We start from the raw sequence: 24,208 nt of genomic DNA, 5'->3' as shown, positions 1-24,208 counted from the left end.
AATGACAGCAATGTCAATTTATAAGTGGGCTATTGATCTATCCTTTCTTTAACACTGAACTAAATCAACCCACAGGTCAGATGCTCAAGCACAACCATCACAATGATCATGATTCTCCCCCTCAGACCTTTCCAATATTCTGTCTGTGGTATCTCTTGGGATGGACCATGTCATCTCTTCCAGGAGCCTATGCTGCACCTCTGTGAGAAGGAGGGGACGCCAGTGGGAGGAAGTGGCCATGGGCTGCAAGCTGCTGGGTAATGATTGCAATAGAGGATAAAACACCTCTGGTCACGTGGCACGGTGCAGCTTGGACAGACCCATCTTCCACAAGCACCATCAGTCAGACAGCATCCAGCACAGAGGGTTAGATGTCCACCCTCTGCATCTCCTTTCCTCAACTTCACTGGCTATTTCATTCCTTCAATCCCATCATAGCCCACGGCTCCTGCTCTCATTGAGTGAGACAAAAGCAATTTAACACAGTCAGGACTGGCCTTGCTGGGTCCTGTCCTGGTCGCTGTCCTACCACAGTCATACAGTCTGATCCCTGTCTTGTGCCAGTACTTTCCTTTCCAGTCACCCACAAGCTGTGTCCAGCTTTGGCAGAAGAATGAGTGTGGGGGTTCTCATCCACAAACAACATTTTAAGAAGAAGCCTTGGTAACATAATCTCAAAACCCCCTACACTTGAAGGACAAAAAGAGGATTATCTATCAGCAGCACGTACTGTGCAAGTCTTTTGACTTGGCATAGAACGAGCTCAGTTTTCATTCTGTCATAAATGAGCACTAAAAATAAACTGACTTCAAGTGAACTTCCAGGGTTTTGTTCCCTGTAAGAAATGAAGATATACTGTCAAAGAGCAGAAGAGGCTGCCAGGTAGGAGGTCCTTCTGCTGTTCCCTGCTCGTGTACACGTGGTTCTCCTCTCTGCCTCCTTCCTCACTCAGGCATCACAGGAGGGTGACAGTGTCACTGCCTCACAGTGTTACTAGTGATGGAGGGAAACTGCCTTTTGAAATGGCTGACATTAAAGTGAAGTGGCACCTTGCACTCCACGCAGAGATGTTTTCGAGCAGAGAAGGAACTAAGGCGCATTCCCAGAGTTGGCAGATCCTGGCCCATTCCATGTGACAGGCTTATTCATTCACCTTTCACAACCAAGATATAGGTCAAGAGACCAAGAGCATGAAATGGAGCAGAAGTAATGCCTGGTGGATGAGCTGCAGCACACCTGGGACACACACAGGACTGGACAGGGCAAAAACCCCTTGAGATACCATGGTACTGTTGAGCCCTGCAAACCAGGAGGAAGGAAGGTAAACTTGCACAGCCCAATATTTCTTCTTTTGTGTCCCTAAGGTCTTGTTCAAAAGCTATATGTCAGCTAAAAGATATTTACATTGAAGTCCTTGAGAAACAATATTATAGTTTTTGAGGTTTTCCTCCACTTTTGCATTTATACTCACTTTCTTCTGTTTCATTCATAGTTCCTCTGTGCTGCAGCCAGTTCTCTTTAACACTGAACTGGTGGAAAAAGGTTTTATTCTGTGAGGGAGTGGAAAAGAAAGAAAGGGGAAAAAAAAAACCAACAGTGATCTTTTGCATCCGTACTGTTTACAAAGCAGTAATTCACAGAATACAGCATTTAACCCATATGTCTGGCCAAAGGGTTTCTGTATAGGAAGTACACCCATCCTTTTTGGAGCAGTAAACTGGGAGTGCCTTACTAAATAATGGCCAAGGTGGGGATTTTGGAGGAAGCAGGACATGCCAAGGCTAAGCAGCCTGCACAATTCAAGGTTTTCGGTGTTCATGTTCAGAGCCATTTCTTACACACGTATTCTTACATACATTTCCTATTTATCAATCAGCCTATTTAGCAATTTCACTACAATCTCATGTTCTGCCTTCCATATTTTTGCAGTAACATTTTAAGCTTATTACACACTCCAGCTTCAACCCAATAAAATTGACGAGCACAGCAATTCACCTCTGAGCAGTTTGTATGCCAACTTTCTCTGGCTGCAACTTCTCCCTCCAGTTAAACAGACAGATCCATGTTCCTCTCTTTTTGTCTGTCCCTGTCACAACAAATCCGCCCTTTGCTCTGTTTACTTGACATCCATGTCAATGCCTATGTTCAGCCTGGTTTGCCCAGCTTGCTACATCCCTCTGGCTTGGTGGGGACACACTCCCAGGCTTCCCCTGAATTTTGACATCTCAAAGCATCTTGTTAACATGCTAATACTGTCACAGCCACTGCAGGTTAGCTCACACTGCTGATATCCAGGAAGCACTCAAAGCAACAAAAAAATGTTCCTTAAGCAGCATTGCAAGTCTAACCTCACTGATGTGTCCTGTCACGTTTTCGGTCACCAGTCACGTTTGGTTAAGAAACCAAGAAAAGAGAGGGAAGTGGGCAGAGGGGGAAAAAAAAATGGAGAGATGGTAAGTTATCTATCTATCTATCAGCAATAATCAGGTTGGCTTTACCTTTCGATGAGGTGAATATTCATCTACAGTGCTGAAACAAAAAGGAAAATCACAATTATTCTTTCCAGCCAAAGCTTAGGAAAAGGAAGTTTTAGCTATTACATCATAACATCAGAAAGTTTCTAACAGTAAATGGTCACTGGAGAAAGGCTGCAGAGGTTCCTCAGGAAAACTTAAGGCATCTGGCTCAGCCAGAGAACTTTCCTTTGACTTGCATAATCGATGTAGTAAAAAGCAATGCTGCCAGCCCATGAGCTGTTGGAGCAGGCAAACACAGCAGCCAGGGTCACCCTCAAAAGCACAGCCCCTTCTACCTTCCCAATGACCAAATCATGGAAACAACTTCCATTTGTTGGAAAAACATGCCAATTAAATATCTTTTATAGATGCCATAATTATTAGTAAAATAATAACTCTGAGATGACTATTCCAAGTGATTTGCTTCTCAGTATTGCAGAGAGAATGAAGGTACCATCTGAAGTGACAGACTGCAACTTCTGAGGGAATTTCTGCCAGCTTCTCCACAAACCATTGCTCTGTCTGTAAGTAATCCCAAATGAAATGGATGGGAGTAAATGCTGAATCACAAACACTGCCAAACAAACATCAGAAAAAATTGAATAATCTAGCTTTAGTTTTAAGAAGAGATGATTTGTAAAACTGAATATGCCACTTGTATCACTCATCACTTTACTGAATTATAGAAAGATAGCAACAAAAATAAATTACATTCTGAAGAAGAGAAGACTTTGTCACAAACATAATCAATACTTACTGACGGCGATGCATCCCAAGTATCTTCTGAAATTCTTTCAGGTCCTTCTCAAGAATGGGATACTCATACACATCATCTAACACATTTCTGTATATCGTCTACAAAACAAAGCAGTATCTTAAAACATCTGACAACTCAAACATTAATCTAAGGCATCACATCTGTGATCTAAGTCAATTCAGGCACTATCCTACTAAAACAAGTTTTATCATTATATTTATGCAAAGCCTGTAAGGAGAGAATATTCCTGTTTGAATTTCCAGACTAGTCAATATTCAGCTTGCCTTTGGAGAAACTTAGTATTGTGTACCAAGCAAGAGGGCAAAATGCTTGTACTATTTTGTCTATAAGTAGGAAAATTTAAAACACCACTTGTGGCTATTACATGAAACCTGGGTTAGGTCAAAATAACACATTCTGAAGCATGACAGCACAACACACATCACTTATCCAAAATGATAGCAAATAGATTCATTAGATTAAGCCTTTTAAAATGGCAAATATTCTACTTTACCTTTCCTCACATGTGCATGCATTTTAAACTGAGTTAATGTCTCCCACAAACTCCCACAACTCTCCCTAGCTGTAAACTAAATAAACTAAGTAAATAAACCTTACTTTTAATTTTGGGGGAAGACATTGACATGATTGAAATTCTAGGAAATATTTTCTCTACACTTTTTCCACATCTGCATGTAGATCCTCCTCTTTCCCTTCTAAGGAAACAAGGATCATATATATGAGCTGAGTCACCAGGTTTGCTTTAGCCCCCACATTCATAGATTTCTGCATGAATAGATTTTAGCCTACGACCCTGTATGATGGTTTTGCACATGTAACTACAACCATTATTAACATTATTGCTGTTTAATACTGCACACAAGCTTCCAGAAGAGGAACTGTGAGACAGTGCACAGCCCATGGCCAGAAAGCCCTGCATCCAGACAGGTGCAATTCAGTGTGACCTAACTGATGCCTGAAATGATGTCCCCTTTCCAGTACAGCAATACACATCTAGTACCAAGCAGCAAAAATCCTAAGGTCTATGCTTCTATATGCAGTATGTCCTACTTTAAAAAAACCAAACTAAACCAAACAAACAAAAAAAAAAAAGAATCTCAAGATTTTCTCCACATTGACTTTGTCTTGAGAGAGTGACAGAAGAGATAAAAGACCCTTAAGAAGATATCCTGTTGCAGACAGAGGCTCATCAGTAAAAGTGGAAGATACTGAAAAGTCTCCTAAAATACTCTCAACCAGCAGGGAAAAAAAATGTATCTTGAAAAAAATCAGTAACCAGATTGATTTTACGTTCACAACAATAGCACTATTTTCAAATTAACAGGGAAATCATAAGAGCTTTTGTAACTCATACAGAAATATGAGAATAACTTTGCTAACAGGTAACAAACAAAATTTTATTTATCAAAAATACATAAAGCTATGCTGCTCTCCATGTCCACCCAGCAAACACCATGGAATGGGATTTCTCCCCTCAGTCAAAATAGCATCTCTTACAGACACCTCAAAATGCTCTATGATCATGATCCTCTGGATCCAAACTGACAACCCTATTCTGACAGACATGATTGGTATCTCCAAGGAGCCTCCACATCTTTGTAGTTTTATTTCTTACCTTCCTAATATTTCCCATTTTCTAGAGACCACAGGAGTTCCGTAAGTTTCATACGTTAAAGTAATGCTTTTAATGTTGACTGTATTGACAGTATAGGATTTCTGTTCAAACTGACCATACTTAAGGCATTTAAAGAAGACACATGTAAATCATTTTATATTATAGATTTCATGGAGAAGATCTAAGTATGAAAAAATATGTTTTATAGATTTTGCTGTTGGGGCTTTTTAGACACGGTATGTAATTAAACAGTGCTGAAATGCATCACAAAATTGTTTCAATACCTTTAAAAATTGTTTTAAATGCTCATCTTCATGTAACCAGTCTTTGTAGAGAGAAGTCCACTGAGACACCAAATGCAAGACTTTTCTTTTCCTACAGGATACATCAGAGTCATCTTCTTTCCCTTGGTGGTTCTTAGCACAATAGGTACAGTAGGTTAAGGAACGTATAATAAGATCTCAAAGAAACTTGAAAATTAACTGCTGGCAAAGACTTTGCAACAATCTCATTTGCTAATGTAAGCTTTTTTCCACTGCACTGCTCAGTTTTAAATGTTTTATCCTGTCTGGAACTTCAGGAGTTTCATAACTTTTGGGAATTAAATTCTCAGTAATAGGAACATCAATTCATCCTCTGTGCCAACAGGATTTTTTTCTCTCACAGATTAGAGAGGTGAGTCTATAAAAGTAAAATCAATTCAAAAGGAATTATACAATGTTCAGTCGTATCTTTTCTGCACTGAGAATGAACCCTTGTCCTGCACACCGATGTCAACGTGAATGTCTGTGGGAAGGGGGACAAAGCACCATTAACAATAACACAAAAAACAGGCAAAGGAAGTCAGTTTCTTTTTGTCTGCACAAATTACACTATCTGCAGAAGTGACACTATTAAAATTAAAAAAAAAAAAAAAGTGAAAGATTATTTCTGCCACTGTTCTCTATTCATAAGGCAGAAGCACCAAATGTCAGATACCTACTTTGTACACTGTTCCCGTCTCTTCATGGTTCTTTGTTTTATAGGTAAAAACCTGATGATTTCACCACAAAAGTTAAAGATGGGGAAAACATTTAAACAAACAAACAAACGGTTCATTTTAATGTTTATTCAAACATTGATCCATAGCTTCATAGCTTATGGAAGTCATTAGAAATACATGAAAATAATTTTTTTATCTCAGAACGAGTTAAGACTTATATCCTGTATTACATGATAAAAGGAGCAGAGACTGTAAAATTCTTTACGTTTTCTCCTTGTGTATTCTGTAATGTATTATGCACACTTAGATATTCTATGCATTAACATAACCTGGGGAGGTTTGAACCCCAATTTAAATTCTGCCTTGTCACAGTTTTAAAAGTTTATTTATCTTTAAACAAAGCTGACATAAAATTGCATTGTTGCTATGAGTTAGGCATCTATTTCAAAGCCAGGGATGTAATTTTGATATAAGGCTCAACAATAGATAAAGCTATGAGTAAATGTATGACCACCGTGAAAACAACTTTCAGTAAAAGGATATTGCCTCAGGAGTGCCTGGCACAAGTCATCGGTCGTCATGAAAACCGTGTATGTGAGAAGGAAATCATCCAGGAGAGTTTCTGCAGAGGAAGACAAAAAAAGCCCAAGGTACAATACGTTAACAAGAGCAGGAAGAGAGTATCTACTCCTGTTACTGTGCATGGCAGGTACAAGACCCCCGCCCTTAAAAGATAAGGCCCAAAGAATACAAAATACATAAACCTTTGAGTTTCAAAAAGTTAACAATGCGTTGCCACTGCACAGATCAGTCCCTTTATTTAACAAGTACATCCTCAGCTTCCAAAGCACCAACAGGGACAAACACGCACAAAATAATTCATCACAGTTCAGGAGCCAGTAAGAAAGAGTCCTTATAACAAACACTGCCACCCTGGTTAGCTCAGCTGCACACTGAGCAGCCTTTCTACACATTAGCTTGTTCTGGAACTTTCAAAGAATAGCTTTCAGTAATAAGAGAAAAAACTAGGACGGCCATGAACTGTGATTAACATCCATGCACGGTAGTTGAGAACCATGAAATAAATATATTCAAATCTTTAGATGGTTGGTTAGTCTTGTGGGCATTACTGTAAGTGCTGAGAAGTTTTCTCTAAGGTTTGTACAATCGTACTGATGAAGGTTTTTTCTCCTCCTGGTTTCTATCAGTGTTACAAAACCAGGCTGAAGGTACTTGCTAAGAGACCATCCATACACGCTGAAGCTGTAGCACCTCAGGCTGTCAGGACAAATGGCCAGTTTTGGATTTCAGTGTAACTTTTTCATTCCTCATTCCCATGTCACACTATTTTTAGGATTTTTCCAAACCCTTACTGCACACATCACTGGGGTGAAAGCACTGGGTTTACTCTTGGGTGACAGGGCTCAAGGTAATCTCATGGTGGTCTTCAAAAACCCAGTATTCAAAAACCCAGTGGCAGAATGGAGATAAGACCAAGCCAGACTTGTCCTGGAGGTGTATTACAAAATTATATGGGGCATCCATCAGAGATGACAACAAAAGAAAATTTGTCTAGATTAAGGTTCTTATTTTTCCCTCCTGTGAGGAGGCCCAATGTGACAGGTTACCTGCACAGTCTCCAACATCACTATATTCAGGGCTTGCCTGTGCAAAGCTATGAGCATCTTGACCTTAGTGAAGCTGCTTCCAGCATGGGTTGGACACAATAATTTCACAGCTCCCTTCCAAATGAAATTATTACAAATTTTTTAAACAAATTTGATTCCAATTTTAGTAAACTACTCATGGACGATACATGATCTGGAGTATTTCGTTCACGCAACAAAATCTTTTCTTTTATGCAAACAGATAATGTAATTGGTCTTTGTAACCACAAAATAAAAATGTTTCTGTTTGTTTCTCTGGTTTTGGGTTTGGTTTTTTTTTTCAAAATGGTAAGATTTTCCTCAAGTTTTGAGGGATTCCTTTTGACTGTATTTCTTTTAATTTCAGCAAATACTCTGCGTTCCCTTTAACAAGAGAACAGCTCTGGTTTTTTCAGATAAGAACGGAAACATGGACAGAGGCTGAATAAAAACAGAAGTGATTTCAGTTATATTGTAGAGCAAAAATATTTTACCAGTATAACTAGCTGGTATTAGGTAGCACCAATTATACTAAGATTTAAGTGGTGGATTTACAACTGCAAAGGCTAAGGGCCAAACCATTTCTCTCACATGAGAAAGGCAAGGCTGAGCCCTGATTCCCGTGTCCTGATTTTCTCCCTATTTGTTTGTCATCTGTTCTGATCCAAGTTAGTGCTTTTGTACAAGTGTGCACGGAGAGCATCCCAGCAGCTTTCCACAGCAAGACTGCAATTTCACAACAACTTAGACCAATTTCCGTTACAGCTGCTTTGGACCTTATCAGTGAATTATTGATCCCATAGCTGTGGTGCACAATGGCAATGAGAATTCATCCATATATCATTCACAGACAGATGTCACGTGGATGAACCTGGATGGATAGCTAATGACATCCCACCCTGGGAGCAAGGGATTCAAAATACCTCCAGTGTCCTTTAAAAAAATTAAAGTAAGTATATCTAGCTCAATGCATTTAACACTTCTGGTCTAGAAAGAGTCCTGATCTAAGGATGCATAGGTTAAATTAAACCCCTTGCACTCAGAAGCAAAACAATTAAATTCTTTATTCTACCCAACGTTGTTAAAAATGGTGGAAGGTATAACCTCTGCATAAAAAGAGTATTTTGTCTCAGTAAATGAAAAGACATGGTGAACAGCTTGTTCTCTGTCTGAAAGGTCATCTATTCATTCTCTTGCACGTCTTTTGGATGGTACAATGAGGCTATTAAAGTTGAAGGTTTCACAAACATTTATTTGGAAACAGCTGAACTTGGAGTCAACAAACACATTTTAGTTCTTTATTGAACTATGTGACTGTGCAGTGATCCTCACAAAGTCAAAGAGACACTTACACCAGATAATTTCCCTAATTTCCTACACTGTGTAGGTGATACCTGAATTTCAGCAAAATGTAGCCATGTGTTTGGAAAAGAAATTAACTCCTAGTTGAAGCAAAACTGCATTCTTATCAATCAACTTCTCAAATTGTTCAAGAGAGTGTGACTTTATCACAATAACTGGTGTTTAAAAAATATTTATTTGTTTATTTTTATTACCTGAGAATCTGCTTTCCAGATGTCAATTCTTCCAGTATCCCAAAGTGTTGGGATGGAAAGAAAGACTGGTTTTACTATAATGTCAGTTTCTTGCTTTTTCATTTTATTTTTCTTGCAAGAACTATGTTACAGACATTACTGATGTAATTCTCGCTCAAAAAACCCCATCCCATAACAAACCAGTGATGGAAAGTCTGGAACTGTAGGTTTGTTCAGATAACTTGCAATTAATTTTAAGCCCTCTCGTTCATCTCTGTTTCCACATCCTTCCATTCACAGTGTCTGGTTTCTAACAGCCCCACCAAAACAAGGTATATCACTCAGCCCACCTGAAGTAGCACATTTGTACACATAGTGATTTCTTTTATCCTTTAAATGCAGAAGAAATGCTAAGAAAAAAAGCTAATAAATTATGTTTCCTACAGCTGGTGTATAGGTTAAATTTCTTCAAATTGCCTCTGAACATGTTTAGAAATTTAAACGCTGGAGGAATGTTTTGAACAAAAAAAGTCTGGATTATACATGTGGTCCATTAACAGCATCAGTCATCTGTTAAATTACTTTAACAAGTAAGCAATGAAAGTGCTTTTGCGAGATTAAATATCTATTACCAGACATCACCTAAAGACTTTACAATAATAATCATATTTTAAAATGCCTGAACTAGCTTGTAGGTATTGCCCTGAAGTCCTACTGTTCACTGTAACTATCATCTGTATTTTCTTCCTAAATGCCCTGTAATTTAAACTCATTCCAGAATGGTTTCTCATGTCATAGCAGGAACACAAAATCTGAGGGTGTACTGATACCTCAAAAATAATTTGCTCAAAACAAACAACTGCACACTTGTCAGATACTTTTGGATATTAATGCGTGTCCACAAATGATGATTTGCTGGCCTTAATCTACAAATGGGGAGAAAGGGTAACCATGAGAGGATTTATGAGAGGACAGCATATTACTCATTCTGTTACTAATGGCCAGTAAGAGCAGTAAATTTGAATGAGGAAGGTACAAGTTGGGTTGATAATTATGAACAAAAGTCTTTCTGGGATTTTTCTGTTTAGTCACATTTGATTTAAGAGTTAAAAAAAGGCAATTCCAGTCAACTCATTAATAATTCACAGCTCACCATATCCCCACTCAGAATGGCAGTGAAATGCACACCCCTTTTAAAATTTTTCTCCATGTTCCAGTTTCTGCCTAAATTTGTGACAATTTTCCCTACCATTTTTGTAGAAAAAGTTTTTCTAGCATTTGTGGCAAACAGGGAGAATAAAATGCATAGTAATAGTTGGAAAGGAAAGGATATTGAAAGGGAAATCTTGGTGCAAAAGCCTGTGATGCTGTGATTTTTTTTTTATTTCTCTTCTTCATGAATTTTTTATTTAATCATTTTCTTCTAAACTTCAATCTAACTTTTCTTTGTTCCTCACAATTTTCCTTTATTTGGCTAAGCAATTATTACAAAGTCTGCAGTTAAACTGCAGCTAAGGAATATTTCATTTCAAAAACAATTTCAAACATTTTAAAGCTCCATTAAGACATGCAACAGAAGCAGCATGAGTCCCATGGCCTCCTGCTCTTGCAGCTCTTTGGGGGCAGCCTCAGGCAGTAATCTCACCACACCAATTGTGTGCGAGTTCCATAGGCATAAAAATAATTTTAAAAGCAGGCACTGTGCTTGTTTGTTATTAAATAATCAATTTGCACCAGCTTCTGCTGAGACAGTTTCTCCCAGGCTATGAGTCCCCTCCTTCCCCCAAGTGAAATAAAGCACGGACACAGCTTTACCAGGAACAGTTAGTACTGCTCATCCCATTCCTCTGCAATGGACAAGTCCTTCTGTAAGACACATTAAGGGGGGCTGGGGGGTGTAAAGAGCAGTATGGAGACACTCTCACCCATGTGAAACATCCAGGGGACATTTGCTTCCAGCTGGTTACTGAAGGACCCAGCAACGCATCTACATGAGAAGTTGCAACTGTATTGCGTGTATAGGGTGATGACAGCCAACAACAACAATGGCGTATTTGGTGGGGAAGGGGGACCTAGGGCCCAGAGACAGTAAATGATAAAATATTTAGATGAACAACACATCATATATTCCCACCTACTAAAAAAATAGATGGGATTCCCTACTGCTTTCCCTGTGCCCACTTAACCTCTCTAACAGGAGAAACCCCTTCTCTCTGAGAAGACAACTCTGCAAATACCAGCTAAAGGTGATGGCACAATTAGAAATGCCAGGAGGAAAGAATGGGTTTCCTACATGGGTTTGCACATCAAATCTGATTTTCCAACGGTTTCTTCTCTCCTTTCTCCACTCTGTTCTCTAGGCAGGCTATCAATTACTAAGGCTCAGGACAGAAAATAATACAGATCTGTAAAGAAAATTCATGTGTGACACACATTTAACAAATCAGGACAGGCAGTACACTTCTTGGTGTTGCCACATCAAACATCTGTACCCTCTTCTCAAACTGGAGCATTTTCTTAAGCTACTGCAGAGGTATGAGGCATCAGTCGAGCAGCCTCACGTTAATAACTTGTAACATGAACATTCAAAGAGACTAATCTAAAGGAAATGCCTTTGTCAAAGAGAGTAAAAGTTAAATTCATTTGATTAAATTAGATACATTTGAGGACAGTTCTAAAAAGAAAATATTAAAAAAATCTATCTCCTAGAAGGAAAAGTATGGAAATATTCAAGTGTTACAGACAGCTACACATCTCTAACTACCCACCCAGGAATTTATGTGTTCACATTTTATTTACTAGCCCTGCCCATGCACCAACCAGTGTCTTTAGACCACCACAGCAAACCAGTAGAGCATATAACATCTACATTACAAACATGTCCAACAGCTCAGTCTGCATTTAGAATACACCTATTGCCCTACTGATAATATTAGACATACTGTCCAGCTAAGCCAGATATAATTATTCCTAATGCCTGAGTCATTAATCCCTTTATACCCACAAGAAGAGATAACTTGATGACAAATTCCAGTTTGTCCTGATTTTCGGATCACACTACTCCATCCTGAATAGATTTTGGTTTGCTACTTTTCAATGGCTACCAGCAAAAAAAAAAAACCCAAAAATGAAAATAGAAACAAACAAAAGCAGAAAAATAAGCCAAACAAGTACTCCCACTTTCAGTGACAAACTGACTGCTGAGATAACAAGAACTGTTCTCTTTTTCACGTCAGATTTTACAGAGCAACTTTTCAGACTCTGTTCTTTCCACTCTCTGTAGCATTTCTTTTTCCATGTGCTATCCTTTCCATTATATGTTTATTTAAATATTATGAAAAAAAGCTATGCAAAACAAGACAACAACAGGATTTAAAACATCCAATGCATAGTGGTTTTTTCTTATAACTGCATGGCTTACAAAAGGCAAATTCCTCTCTACAGAGGAGTATAAGCATATAGACTCTGTGCATATAGACTCTATATTCCTTTCACTGCAGGTTGTATATGTCATGTACTGTTAGCTGGGGAGAGGGTACTGACAGTGAAATCTGTTACACTGCAAAGAAAAACAAGTAATCTGGGGTTTTCTGGGGGGGAGGGTTGGTTGTTTTTTTTTTAACTTATCACTATTCTGAACCCAAATCTCTTCAACTCTAGACTGTACAAATCCATTGTGAATGGCTGTGCAAGAATTACAGAAAGATTTAAGGGTTTTTCAGGCTTGTATTCCACACTAAATCGGATTATAAGAAAATATAGATAAAGTACTGGAATGCAAGTCTTTTTCCACTTTATGCAAAGTAGTGATTCAGCTTTCTCCAAGGATTTGCTGGTGGAGGCCAAACCTGTATGAAGATTGAAGGAAAAACCAAACACCAACAACAAAAAAGAGAAAAAAAAAAGCCTGAATGAAAAAACCACTTGAATTCAGTAACACACAGGTTAAAACTACTCTTGCCACTGTAGTGGCAAGCCTTAGTCATGCTACAGAGCAGCTGTGGTTGTCACTATGTGTATGAGAGAATTAAACTGAGCGAATGAAAACCATGCACTGAATTAAAAATGTAACACTAAACCTTCTGCTTTCCAAGCAGGGAAATCACTAAGTGTCCTTCCTTTCTGCTCAACTTACCTTTCAGAAATGTAACAAATAAAAAGAGGTCATAATATCTTCTTCATTCTGATTATGTAAGAACTTTAGTATAATATATTGGGCGTCAGCATCTAGGAACTCCAGCAGCAAGAACTGCAAGTGGGGGCTACACATGCATTTTTCAAGTATCAATGCAAATTCTGAGGGAGTTTTGTGTGATAACGAAATCTCTTTGGTGCTTGAGGGGGGGATATTTTTGAGAAAGCCAAAGATGAAGGGAAAAATACATTTGTTTTAGACAATACAGAACAAATTCGAAACCCCTTTGGCTATGCCATTTCCCATTTGTGACTATGGCAAAGATGATAAGATGACCATATGGTCAGCTCCTGACATCCCCTTATGTTAATACACTTACCAGTATTAGCCAGAATTACAAATTTAATAATCGGCAACAACTCTGCTCTCATTTACATTCAGTGCATCATCCCTACCTTGCAGGACCAGACACTCTTCTGTAACATTTTGTGAGGCTCATCCCCCAGAATATATTTGGGAAAAAAAAGTCAACAGCTAGACCAGCTGAATCCTTTGGAATTTTTATCCTCTTATGACTGAAAAGCCGGGATCAATAACACTAATGCATCGTCTGACCACATAGCCCACACTGGAAATAATTTTTTAAAAAGAAAATATTCACTGATGGGGTTATCAACACCATACTGATCAGAAACAGTTACGACATGCATCTCTCACAGTCATCAAGAAAAGCAGCCCTATGAGATGGGGTTACAGCTGGGCAAACAGACAGATGAGCCCTGTGCCTGAGTAAAATGGATGCTGATTAGTTACTATTCTATAGGGAATAAACAGTTTTTTATATTTTAAATATTCAGTCAGTGCTGCTTATCTCTGCTCAGATGGGGCAAAACGAGGGCTACAGCAAAGCATTTTCAAGTTTTTCAGCCTCTCAGTGCTGAAAGCTCATAGCATTGATAAATTTTTGTCATACCTCTTCCTCCCTTCTGCAAAACGAGAAAAATTATAACACACCTCAAGGCAGACAATGCTACAAGTAGATTTTTTGTGTGGCTTAGCTCACATAATACTATGCAATGCTCTGAAACCTTTCAGCAATGCAAACACAGGTCAGGAGATTTGAGCTGTAATCAGAATATTGCTTGTTCTGCAGAAACAGAAAAACGATTTGACAGCAGCAACTCTTTTCAAAGGTAGAAGTTTCTCAGTAATCTGTAATTCCACAGCAATTTACTAAAAAATGTCAGGATGTCTCTGAGTACAAACAGTAAATGTAAATTGCTCTCTGATCTAGCAAGATATTGCTCATGTCTGAGAGAGGGCTGAGAGGTCCCAGACCTCCCTTGCATTCAGCAGATGGCAACGATGCTCAGGACCTTGCAGGATTGGCCCTTAATTCAAAATCGAATCCTCTAATAGTGCAATGCCACCATGGACACAGCACGAAGCAAAAAAATGAAAATGATGTTGAGAAAGAAAGGTCAATGAAAAAAAAGGACATCGATATATAATTTGCTGCTAATGTATTAAAACAATTATAGTAGTTATGTCACCTAACCACCAAGGCACCAAGAAATCAATGCACAAAGGAATAAAGAGCAAGACACTCATTTCTGGCATTAGGTTAGAAAACTAAAATACATAAGGGCAAGATATTTAACCCATACAACCACATTTTTTATTAGAGCACAAAAGTCAGAACTAGGAATCATTTCTAAGCTCACCTCCCAGAAATTTCTGGCAGTATTTTAACATCTGCAGAATGAATCAAACAGATTCTGTCTGGTAAGGTCAAAGATGCTCCTAAACTTGCATTCCAGTTGCTGCTATCACACATATTGGAGCAGCTTCTTATTTTCTTGGAGGGACAAAAAACCCCTGAAACCACAGGCAGAGAGCAAATGTCAAACTTGTCCAGCTTTAATGAGACACTAATTTTTCCACATAGAAATCTGAAGCTCTCTTTTGTCCCCCAGGTGGGAGGGAGCCCTGGTGATTCATGTGCAGCTATAATGGTCAGGGTTACTTGAAATTATTGGACAAATCCTCTACGCCTTATGCATTTTGAAGCATTAGAACTGTTGCCTACAGCAGCCACTCTGAGCTATTGATACTTTTTGTTAAAAAAGTGCCTTTGACTGCTGCAACTAAAAACTGAAGATTTATTTCTATGCAGTGAAACTTGACAGTAAACAGAGGTATTTTAATGCACATGTGAAATGTGAAATCCTCACACAAGCAGGAGGAAGACACTCCTTGTTCACATCAGGCATCTCCCAAAGTACTTGAGGAGAAAAACCCATCCTCTCTTTCCATCGATTGATTAAAATAAGCCAGCCGGGCCAGGATTGCCTGGAGCAGCAGGACAGAGGATAAAAGATTTAATAGTTCTCTTTCATCCTTCTGCCAGCAGACCAGCTGCCTGAGCAAAGCCTGCTGTGATGTGCCCTCCTGGGTTTGCACCTCCAGCTTGCACATTGCCTGGCACCCCAGGCACTGGTGTGGCTCAGTGAAAGTTGTATGAGCACAAGGCAAGGTTATACTTTTCTGCTTCTGTCTTGCACAGAAACTTCTTTGCATCAGTGCCATCACCCTCCTCCTCAGGCAACCAAGGAGATGCAATGTCTCCAACAATGACACAAGTCCCATGTGCCACCAAGAGCTGTCACTGCCTCAGTGGTGCCAGCAGGACAGGATCTTTTGTTGCCTGGTGGCAGCACAGCACGCAGCCATCCTCCAGCAACTGACAGCACTGCACAGAAAGAGTGCACCGTGCACCCTCTCGCCCCTCTGCCACTGGAAGCCTGGTCCTAATAACTGGGTGCTCTAAAGTGCCTTAAGGCTGCTCAAGCCTTTTGCCTGGCCCATGAGTCCAGCACAGTCTGAAGGGAATTTGGAAATCAGACATTCAGCTTTCAGGAAATTAAAACAAAGAAAGATGCACTTAATCTTTATTCTTTTCACCTTTGCTGTCCAACACTTATATGGCACTGAAGAATAACCAAGTTTCAAGTTCAGCATATCTTTGTCATTGCTGAGTTGGAAAATCTACTCCTCGGAAACAGTAATCTTCAAATCTAATATTTTATATATAAGCACAAAAATTGTCACATCTTCAAAAAATGCTTATGAGTTCCTAATCTCTAGATCTTTGAGATCTTTAAAACAGCCTGCTTCTCAGTGACATTTCTGAGAACATGAGCCCAAACTTCCTGTACATATATATTTGGATATATATATTTAAAAACTTCCAATACATATATATTTGGATATATATATTTAAAAACTCTTAATTGGCATCATTTTCAAGTTGAGACTATTAGCCCCAAAAGGCTTTACTTCCAAATCCTCTGTGTTTGGACAACATCCAATCTGGCAGATTATGACAACTACAGTATAGTAACCAGAATACATTCCATGCTGGTACACGAAATGGATAAAGGACAGGTCAAATCACTCATGGCTGTGCCCCACCTAAAGCTCTGCAGGTCAGGTACAGCGCCCAGACTTCAACATGCAGCGTTATCCCATCACCTGCTGCCGGCTGCTTTCCATACAACCAGAGGGACGGGTCCCTTAGGGGAACAGAAATGTACAGATCTACACTGTGTATTTTTGAAAGTGTTAAGCAAGAAGCTTTGATCTATTATTTTCCCCCCTACAAAGCAGAAAGGGGAAATTTCTTTGTGTTTCAGCCCAAGGAAGGAGATATAAGCAGTATCCTGTTTGCCCCGGGGAGCCAAATTATCATAAATATGCTAAGCAGTGCAAACTCCCCAACATGTGGCACTGGAGCATGTGCAGTAAACATCACAGCATCTCTTCAGGGAAGCCTAGCACGACAAAGCCTCCACTGGCAAATCGCTCCTGGCTTCTGTAGATTTGACAGAACTGCCTATAAAGGGAATGATGGCATTTTCATCTGAGCAAGAACTGTTTAATTTGGTCCAAGTCTCTGCACAAGATGGGAATAGCATTGTAGTAGACTAATGAACAGACGACACATTTCTTCCAGCACAGGAAAGGTCAAGTGGTGGGATATTTTTGGTGTACTGGGTCACACACAGTAGGTTAGGGTCTTGCATACACAGCTGTGGCCCACTGTCACGTAAACTCAAAAGCAGAGACTCACTTAACATCTTGTGACATATGAAGGCAAAAGGCCCAGCAAAGGTGCTGCATGACTGTGATGTGCTACAGGCTCTGCCATGGAGAGGGCAGAGGGGAGGGAGGAATACATCTTGCAAACCCCACAGGACACCCAGACAGACACTGGCATACTGCAATGTCACTGCTGTGGTGAAGGATGCCACCATTTTGCCCACGGTGTACCACACTTCAGGCTGATGGGCAAACAATTCTCAGATAGCTCTGAAATAACTTATTCAATATTTAACAACATGCCTATAATGCACAGCAGAGGGGAGTGGCGCAAGGGACAGGACATCCAAGAGAACCCAAAAACCAAACAGGGCCATACTTGCATCTGGCATTTCCACACCTGTCTTCCTCCCCACTCCCCACGGCAGTGAAGCACAGCTTCACAGTATAAAACCAGAACAATGAGCACCAGAGCACTCATAAAGCAGCTGCATTTTGCTTCCCCGTGTAGTGAATGGGTTAAAAAAAAAATCTAATGATTTTCATAATGGTGGTGTTAAACTACATTGCTACACTAAATGTAGACTTATTTATAAGATAAAGGTCCTTAAATAATGATCTGAAATTGTACTTGCTACACTGAGACACCCAAATCATTCCAGTGACAGGTTAACATGTAATTAAAGACAGCTTTTATGCTTATTATTATTACAACTTAATGGAAGACAGCAATAAAAAAATGCCTTGCACATAGTCTGCATATGTATTAGGAACATCTAAAAACTTCAAACAATTGTGTTTGTCAGTACAACCCTGTGCTGACAGCTGAATGAAAGCAATCACAAAGGTTCTTGCTTGCACTGTTTAAAGACCATACAAGGGTAAGACATGAGGAACAGATATTATCAAGAGTTCAGCAGCTTGTAAGTATTAAAACACCTCCATGGGCACATTTTCCCGTGGCAGCTGAACTGTGTTTGTGTGCAACTTGGCTGCTTGCAATACACAGCATCTCAGTGCTACACTTTTAAGATGGAAAACCCTTACTTTGATAATTTTCAAACTATTTACATTCATTGGGGAGTTCAGCATTAGATCTTTGGTTCAACTGTACCGTAATTACTCAGGGTTTTTTATTTGATGGCCTTGCTTATTTCAGTTAAATAAAGTGGAAATACTAAGCAATTATAGATGAAAGCACAGAGGGGTAATTTTCTAAAGGTTTATATTCACTTTTGCCATTATTTCAGATTTTTAGTGCTATTTATTGATTCATTCACCAAAAAAAAATAGATGCAAAACAGCTCTCAGACAGGCATAACTTTCGACTGGTATAGTCCAGCTTTCTCCCTTTATTATCTTTCTTTTCCAAGTCTTATGAGATACTGTGTTTTTCATGCACATGCTGGAAAGCATCTAATGCAGGAGATGCATTCTGTATTTCACGGAAAGTGTTCAATTTTTAGCCCTTCATCAAGACAGCTGTCTCCTGGACTTCACAGGGCACCAAGGAGTCTCCTTGGCTGACAGGTAAACCCCACCTTTCTACACAAGCATACACAAATCTGATGCAATGTTAAGGAAAAAAGTAAAAATACAAACTGCGATAACAGATAAGCCACTATATTAAATGGTACCTCTTGGATCATCTGCTCTATGACCATGTTTCACCACTACAGCACCTGGCTGTGACTAGTGCTCACTGCCATCTTTCATTTCTCTAGCTCTTTTGGGCTATACGTGAAGCATTTCACTTATGGCCTAAAAGAGCACAGTTTTCATAAAATGGGCTTTATTTTGCCAGTGTATAGAGAAAAGGAGGCAGATATGGGCTCAGGAGAGGGGGGAGGCACCTGCCAAGGCTGAGGACGCAAACCACTGCCCCATGCAGACAACACCAATGCTTTTAGCTAACACCATCAAAGGTGAGTCAGATGGTGATCTCACTGCAAATTGCCTTTGTCCATCAGTTTTTCAAACCTTCTTCAAATTAAATAGGCTAACAGCAAAATTTCTCCTTTTTTTAAATTAAACGGATTTGCTTCTTCATTCAGTCATTAAAGGCAATTATAAAAAATTATTTTTTCATACTAAGAAGCAGTATGCTTTCCACATCACCACTGCTGTGCCCATGGGAAATCATTAATTATGTGATGACAGTCTCAGACTGCAATCACTTTTCCATGGCTGCAGCCTGGTAAACACTTCTGCTAGGTGTAACACTTCCTACAGCCTCTTTCAGGTTACAAAATAGTGAGCATATACTTATTGTTCCTGAAGAGGCTGTCAGAGAAGGTAGCAAAGCACCTTCACGGAATTCACAGAAAGACTAAGTTGAATGAGACCTTCAAGATCTTAAAGGAAGACTCTGAGGATTACATACCACCCTTCAGCTAGATGAATACTTCATACACAAGAACATACATTCAAAAGCGATTCTTCACATCAGTTTTTGGAAACACATCACCGATTACAGCAAACACATAGGAGCTGGAATTAATTCCATCGGGAGCTGCTGTTCTGAAGAAACAGTAGCCCATATCCCAGAAGGACAATGAACTATAATATGCAAGCTCATTTAATCACTGTATCCAATTACAAGGAGGAATAAATCATCACACACGCCTATGTCTGAATTTTAAAAGGTAAATAGATCATGAATAGTCAAGCCAAATGCTATGAATCTCTGGATTCACAGATTAGCAGAGGAAGTGATGCATTCATTTTTCATTTGAAATTTTTAGTTCCATTTGGAGCTTGATTGTACAGAGCTGACATTCTCTGCAGTAAGGGGACGCAAAACTCTGACATTCACCTCAGTGGTGTTTGTGTATGGTCTAACAACAGACTTTGCTGGCCTCTCTGCCCTGATGCATACCCAAGACTCCCCTAAGTCACAGGGGGTCAGAAGAGGAGCTGGCTTTCTTCCAAACACTACAAATAGCAGCACTATGGGCAACCGCTCCTACCCTTTGCTGTAAACTCCCTCATCCCAGACCTACACGACCACAAGCTCCAGGAAGATCTGAATCCTCTCCATTTGTCAAGAAAACCCAGTACAGCAGTTTCTTGCAAAGCTGATGGCATTTTCATGTTTTCCAGATACTTTTAGAAAACTGTTTTCAAATATTTATCATTCTTTGTAATCAAGAACATAGTTGTAACTTCCCAAATTTCATCTTACTAACCTTGACTCCTTGAACAAATTTCCGATCCATTAAACTATGATGTAACATGAAATGTCCTACGGTCCATTTGCATGTCAAAACCCTCACCCCAGAAGGGAGATTAGATTCTCAATAATAATAACACAATCCGTATTCACACATCAAAGAAAAAAACCCGTTCAAAGTATTTACATAAGCTGCACAAGCAGCCCATGACATATTTGCCTGGAGAGATGGGCCATCATGCTGGAGACTGTAACAAAATTTCCCTTAAGTCAGTGATACTACACACACCTCAGGAAACTGCCTTCTTTGCAATGGGAGAAGCCCAGTTTCAGCTGGGAGAGACCTTCCCCTGCCTACAGGTTTAGACTTTGCTTGTCCAACATGCCCAAGTTTCCCAGCTGATCACATGCCAAAATGTCCTTGTGTGTGCTTTGGGGCGTCTGCCCACAGCACACCTCAGAGGTCCCATGATGGCAGTGGCTCCCCAGGGTGTCACAGTGTCCTGAGGAAGAGCTCTGTGCCCATCAGCAGCCCCAGCACTGATGGAGCCTCCACGCTGTTTGCAAGCTGCTGTGGCCTAGGAGCCCTACAGGGAGCAAGGAGGGAATAGACAGCATCCCTTTGCTTACCTGGCCCTGCTCCAGGGACATCCAGGGGAGAGGCCAGCGACGAGCCTGCAGCATGTCCAGGGCTTCCTCCAGCAGGCCAGAGGTCTGCATCTGTTTTTCCATCCTAAAAAACACCTGGCTGCTCCCATGCAGCCTCTTTGTTCAATGCCTGCATAGCTAAAGTGGAAGTGAGAAGGCATTTTGCCTGCCGGAAAGTGGGGTGCACATTTGTGCTGAATTGCTAAAACATCCTCTTGGTAGCCTCCCTGCCACTGCTTGACGGCATCTACCAGGATGGAAATTTTCCATCTGTCTGTTACACAGTTAAACTCGACAGCCACAGAGACAATTAACACCTACAGACAGTAAGAGGAGAAGCTGTAGTCACTTTATTAGGCAAAAGGTTTGCATTTGCCCATTCTTGGTGGTTTTCACTCTTTGGGGCAATGCTACATGGCCACTGCTGCTTTAAGGCTTTGAATGAAAACCCTTGGACAATGGGGATCTGACAAATGCTATCTGTTTGTTGTTTTTCACTGTTGTTTGTTTGCTTCCAGCTTGTGGCTGTGCATCCCCCATGATGTTACTAACAGTATCAGCAAACAAAATCCCATGGACAAGGCTCCTGTGGGGCAGGGAATTAAATCCAACAACGCTTTCATTATTGTATTGATGCTCGGGCTCTGAATTCATGGCTGGGAAAGAACAAAACCAGGATCTGGCTTTCTGGTTTTAACTGCAGTGATTCCTAGAGAGAGGTCAACCAGCCCTAAATTCCAAGAAATGGATGTGAAGAGGGTTAAAGAAAGGCTGCTTGTGAAATTGGCAGAGCATTATGGGCAGTGAGAGGAGGAGGGATAATGGCAGGAGGAGGATGCAGGGTGTAGAAAAAGAAAAAAAGGAAAGAAACTGAAAAGTAATAAAATGTGAGGTATAAAAGCTTCCAGCAGTCCCAAGTCAGACAGCATGATTTCTCCACGATTACATCTCTCATTCTGGCAATTTATATCTCCATCAAAACTCAAGTTCAAACAAAGGAATAAAATCACAATTAATGCCAAATGCTATCGCAAGAAAACCAGAATTTTTTATTGTTAGCTTCCACCAAAATTGGACCTATCAATGCTGCCACTTTATTTACATTCATTTATTTTCCCCAAACACTTACCCAAAAATGTTTTTGCACACCTCACATTTTCACATCAGAAAGAGAGAGTATGATCTTGGTTTTAGAAGGATCTCACAAGCTTTTCTGAGCTAAGACAAGGTCATCTCATGATCTCAGCCTGGCTTGGGAGATAGTGGTGTGAGCTGCTGCCACAGCTACAGCTCACATCGGTGTTTTTCACCTTGTCTAAAAGATGGGACAAGTAATGTATTTTATTGCAGTAACTGATGCAATTCTGTAAAGGTCTTCCTGTCAGTGCCAGCTATACTCCATGAGGGTAACTGACATCTCATGAAAAACCTTTGGCTGTCAAAGTGCTGTAATTCTACTCCTATTTCAATCTTTGAAAGGATCAAAATTGACTCTAAAAAAAAAAGCAGGACTGTCTCCAATGCCAACTACATAGACTCTCATAAAAGGTGTTATACACCCCAAGTAATACCAAACTGGATCAAATCTTTCCCTCTAAAAAAATCAACAGCAATTTAAAGCCTCCATTATGAGCTTTCCAACTGCAGTTAATGCACAGAGCTTCTGAATTTATGCTCAGTGCATTCTGCTCCATTATCTCCTTTATAGACAGTCCCCTCCTCTCTCACAAAAGTATTCCTACTACAACCACCTATTTCTACATCCAACAGCCAATCTTCTCCCTTGCCCACTAAAATCAAAACCTAGCAGAACATCACAAACCACAGCAGAACACCCTGTCAACCTCTTCCAGCACACAGAAAATTTGGCCTTTAGCAGCTGCTGTCTCATCTGCTCTTTTTCTCCCTTTCCCTTGAACATGCTAGAGAAGGCAGCAGCCACTGTCAGGGGAGGGCAGAACCTGGCTCTGCTGCACCTGGCAATCCAGAGTGGGCAGGCACCAGTCTGCCAACGCCCCAGACTTTTCTCAAGCAATTGTGTTTATCCAGCTACACAGCAAGCAGAGGCTGTAATGCAGCCCAGGGTGCCCAGCTATTAAGAGAGGTCTTAAGAGCCCACAAAAAGCCTATTGGGAAATAAGCAGAAATCTATACCAATTAATGGTTCATAAATAGGTCTTGGGTTGTGGCTTTTTGTTCTTAATCTCGCCGGGTGACCTCTGAGCCCAGGGATTTACAGAAAGCATCGAAGTGGGAAAGAAAAGGACTGCATCAGTACACTGCACAACCAAGCATCACCTAATGGCAGTAACAGGGAGCATGACAGGGAGCTTAGTAAAGTAATAATTGTAGTTTGACTATAGCCAAAACCAGTCCCACTCTTGCACACAAAAAGACCAAGGCTGCCAGTTCCATAGTGCTGTGAAACTGTTTGAACTCAGGGCATGTTGAGAAGGATTGCGGGGGAAGGAGGAATTAACAGCGTGAGAGTAAATTTAGTTCACAAGAGGGAAAAAAGCCGCTTTGAAGAACAGATTTCTTTCAGATTCTTAATACACAACCTCAAAGCACAGGTCTGCAGTGAATCCATCCTTCCACCCTGTGGGCGGGGAATGAAAGCGCTCTTTATATTCCTCAGAAAATGTTAATCTCACAAGAAAATCATTGTATTATAGCAACTTGGAGCACTGGAAACACTGGAATTCAAACTCTGAAGACAGCGCGTGAACTGTATTCCTGGTCTCAGAGATACAGCAAGCACGTCAAGATACAGTTTTATCTTTTCAGCATTCTTACATAAAAATTCCCCCATTCCATAAAAGCTCTTTTCAAAACTATATCTGAGTTTTATATCATTACAGATTCTGCTTTCAGGAAGGAATGCTTTGCTGTATCCTGAGAACAAGGTTCCAACTCAACAACCTTCAAAGTAAGTGCTAATAGCAACACGGGAGTCATTACTGTACGAACACCTACTTAGGTCAGCAGCTGGGGAATCTCTGTGTGATCGAAGAGGAGCACCTGGATGACAATGCTCAGCTTTCCAACAGCTTGCAGCTCAGAGTTTGATAGTGAAAGGC

The 24,208-nt window shown here is 40.2% G+C and overlaps 1 protein-coding gene across 1 annotated transcript in view; it reads right to left on the bottom strand.

The window, feature by feature from the left end:
- RAPGEF5 (Rap guanine nucleotide exchange factor 5) overlaps positions 1 to 24,208 on the bottom strand; it is a 160,088-nt gene that overhangs the window by 31,220 nt on the left and 104,660 nt on the right. Inside the window, exons 12-16 of the mRNA XM_066195927.1 lie at positions 6,435 to 6,513; positions 5,194 to 5,338; positions 3,274 to 3,371; positions 2,499 to 2,529; positions 1,472 to 1,550 (exon numbers count right to left, since the gene is read on the bottom strand). Of these exons, the coding sequence (XP_066052024.1) occupies positions 1,472 to 1,550; positions 2,499 to 2,529; positions 3,274 to 3,371; positions 5,194 to 5,338; positions 6,435 to 6,513 (432 nt within the window). The remainder of the gene's footprint in view (positions 1 to 1,471; positions 1,551 to 2,498; positions 2,530 to 3,273; positions 3,372 to 5,193; positions 5,339 to 6,434; positions 6,514 to 24,208) is intronic.

Source organism: Chamaea fasciata, unplaced genomic scaffold (assembly GCF_029207755.1).
Source record: "Chamaea fasciata isolate MVZ Bird 193981 ecotype frontalis unplaced genomic scaffold, bChaFas1.0.hap1 SCAF_1, whole genome shotgun sequence".
Lineage (NCBI taxonomy): Eukaryota > Metazoa > Chordata > Aves > Passeriformes > Sylviidae > Chamaea > Chamaea fasciata.
Note: the sequence above shows the minus strand (reverse complement) of the source record. Positions and strands in the feature narration are given on the sequence as shown.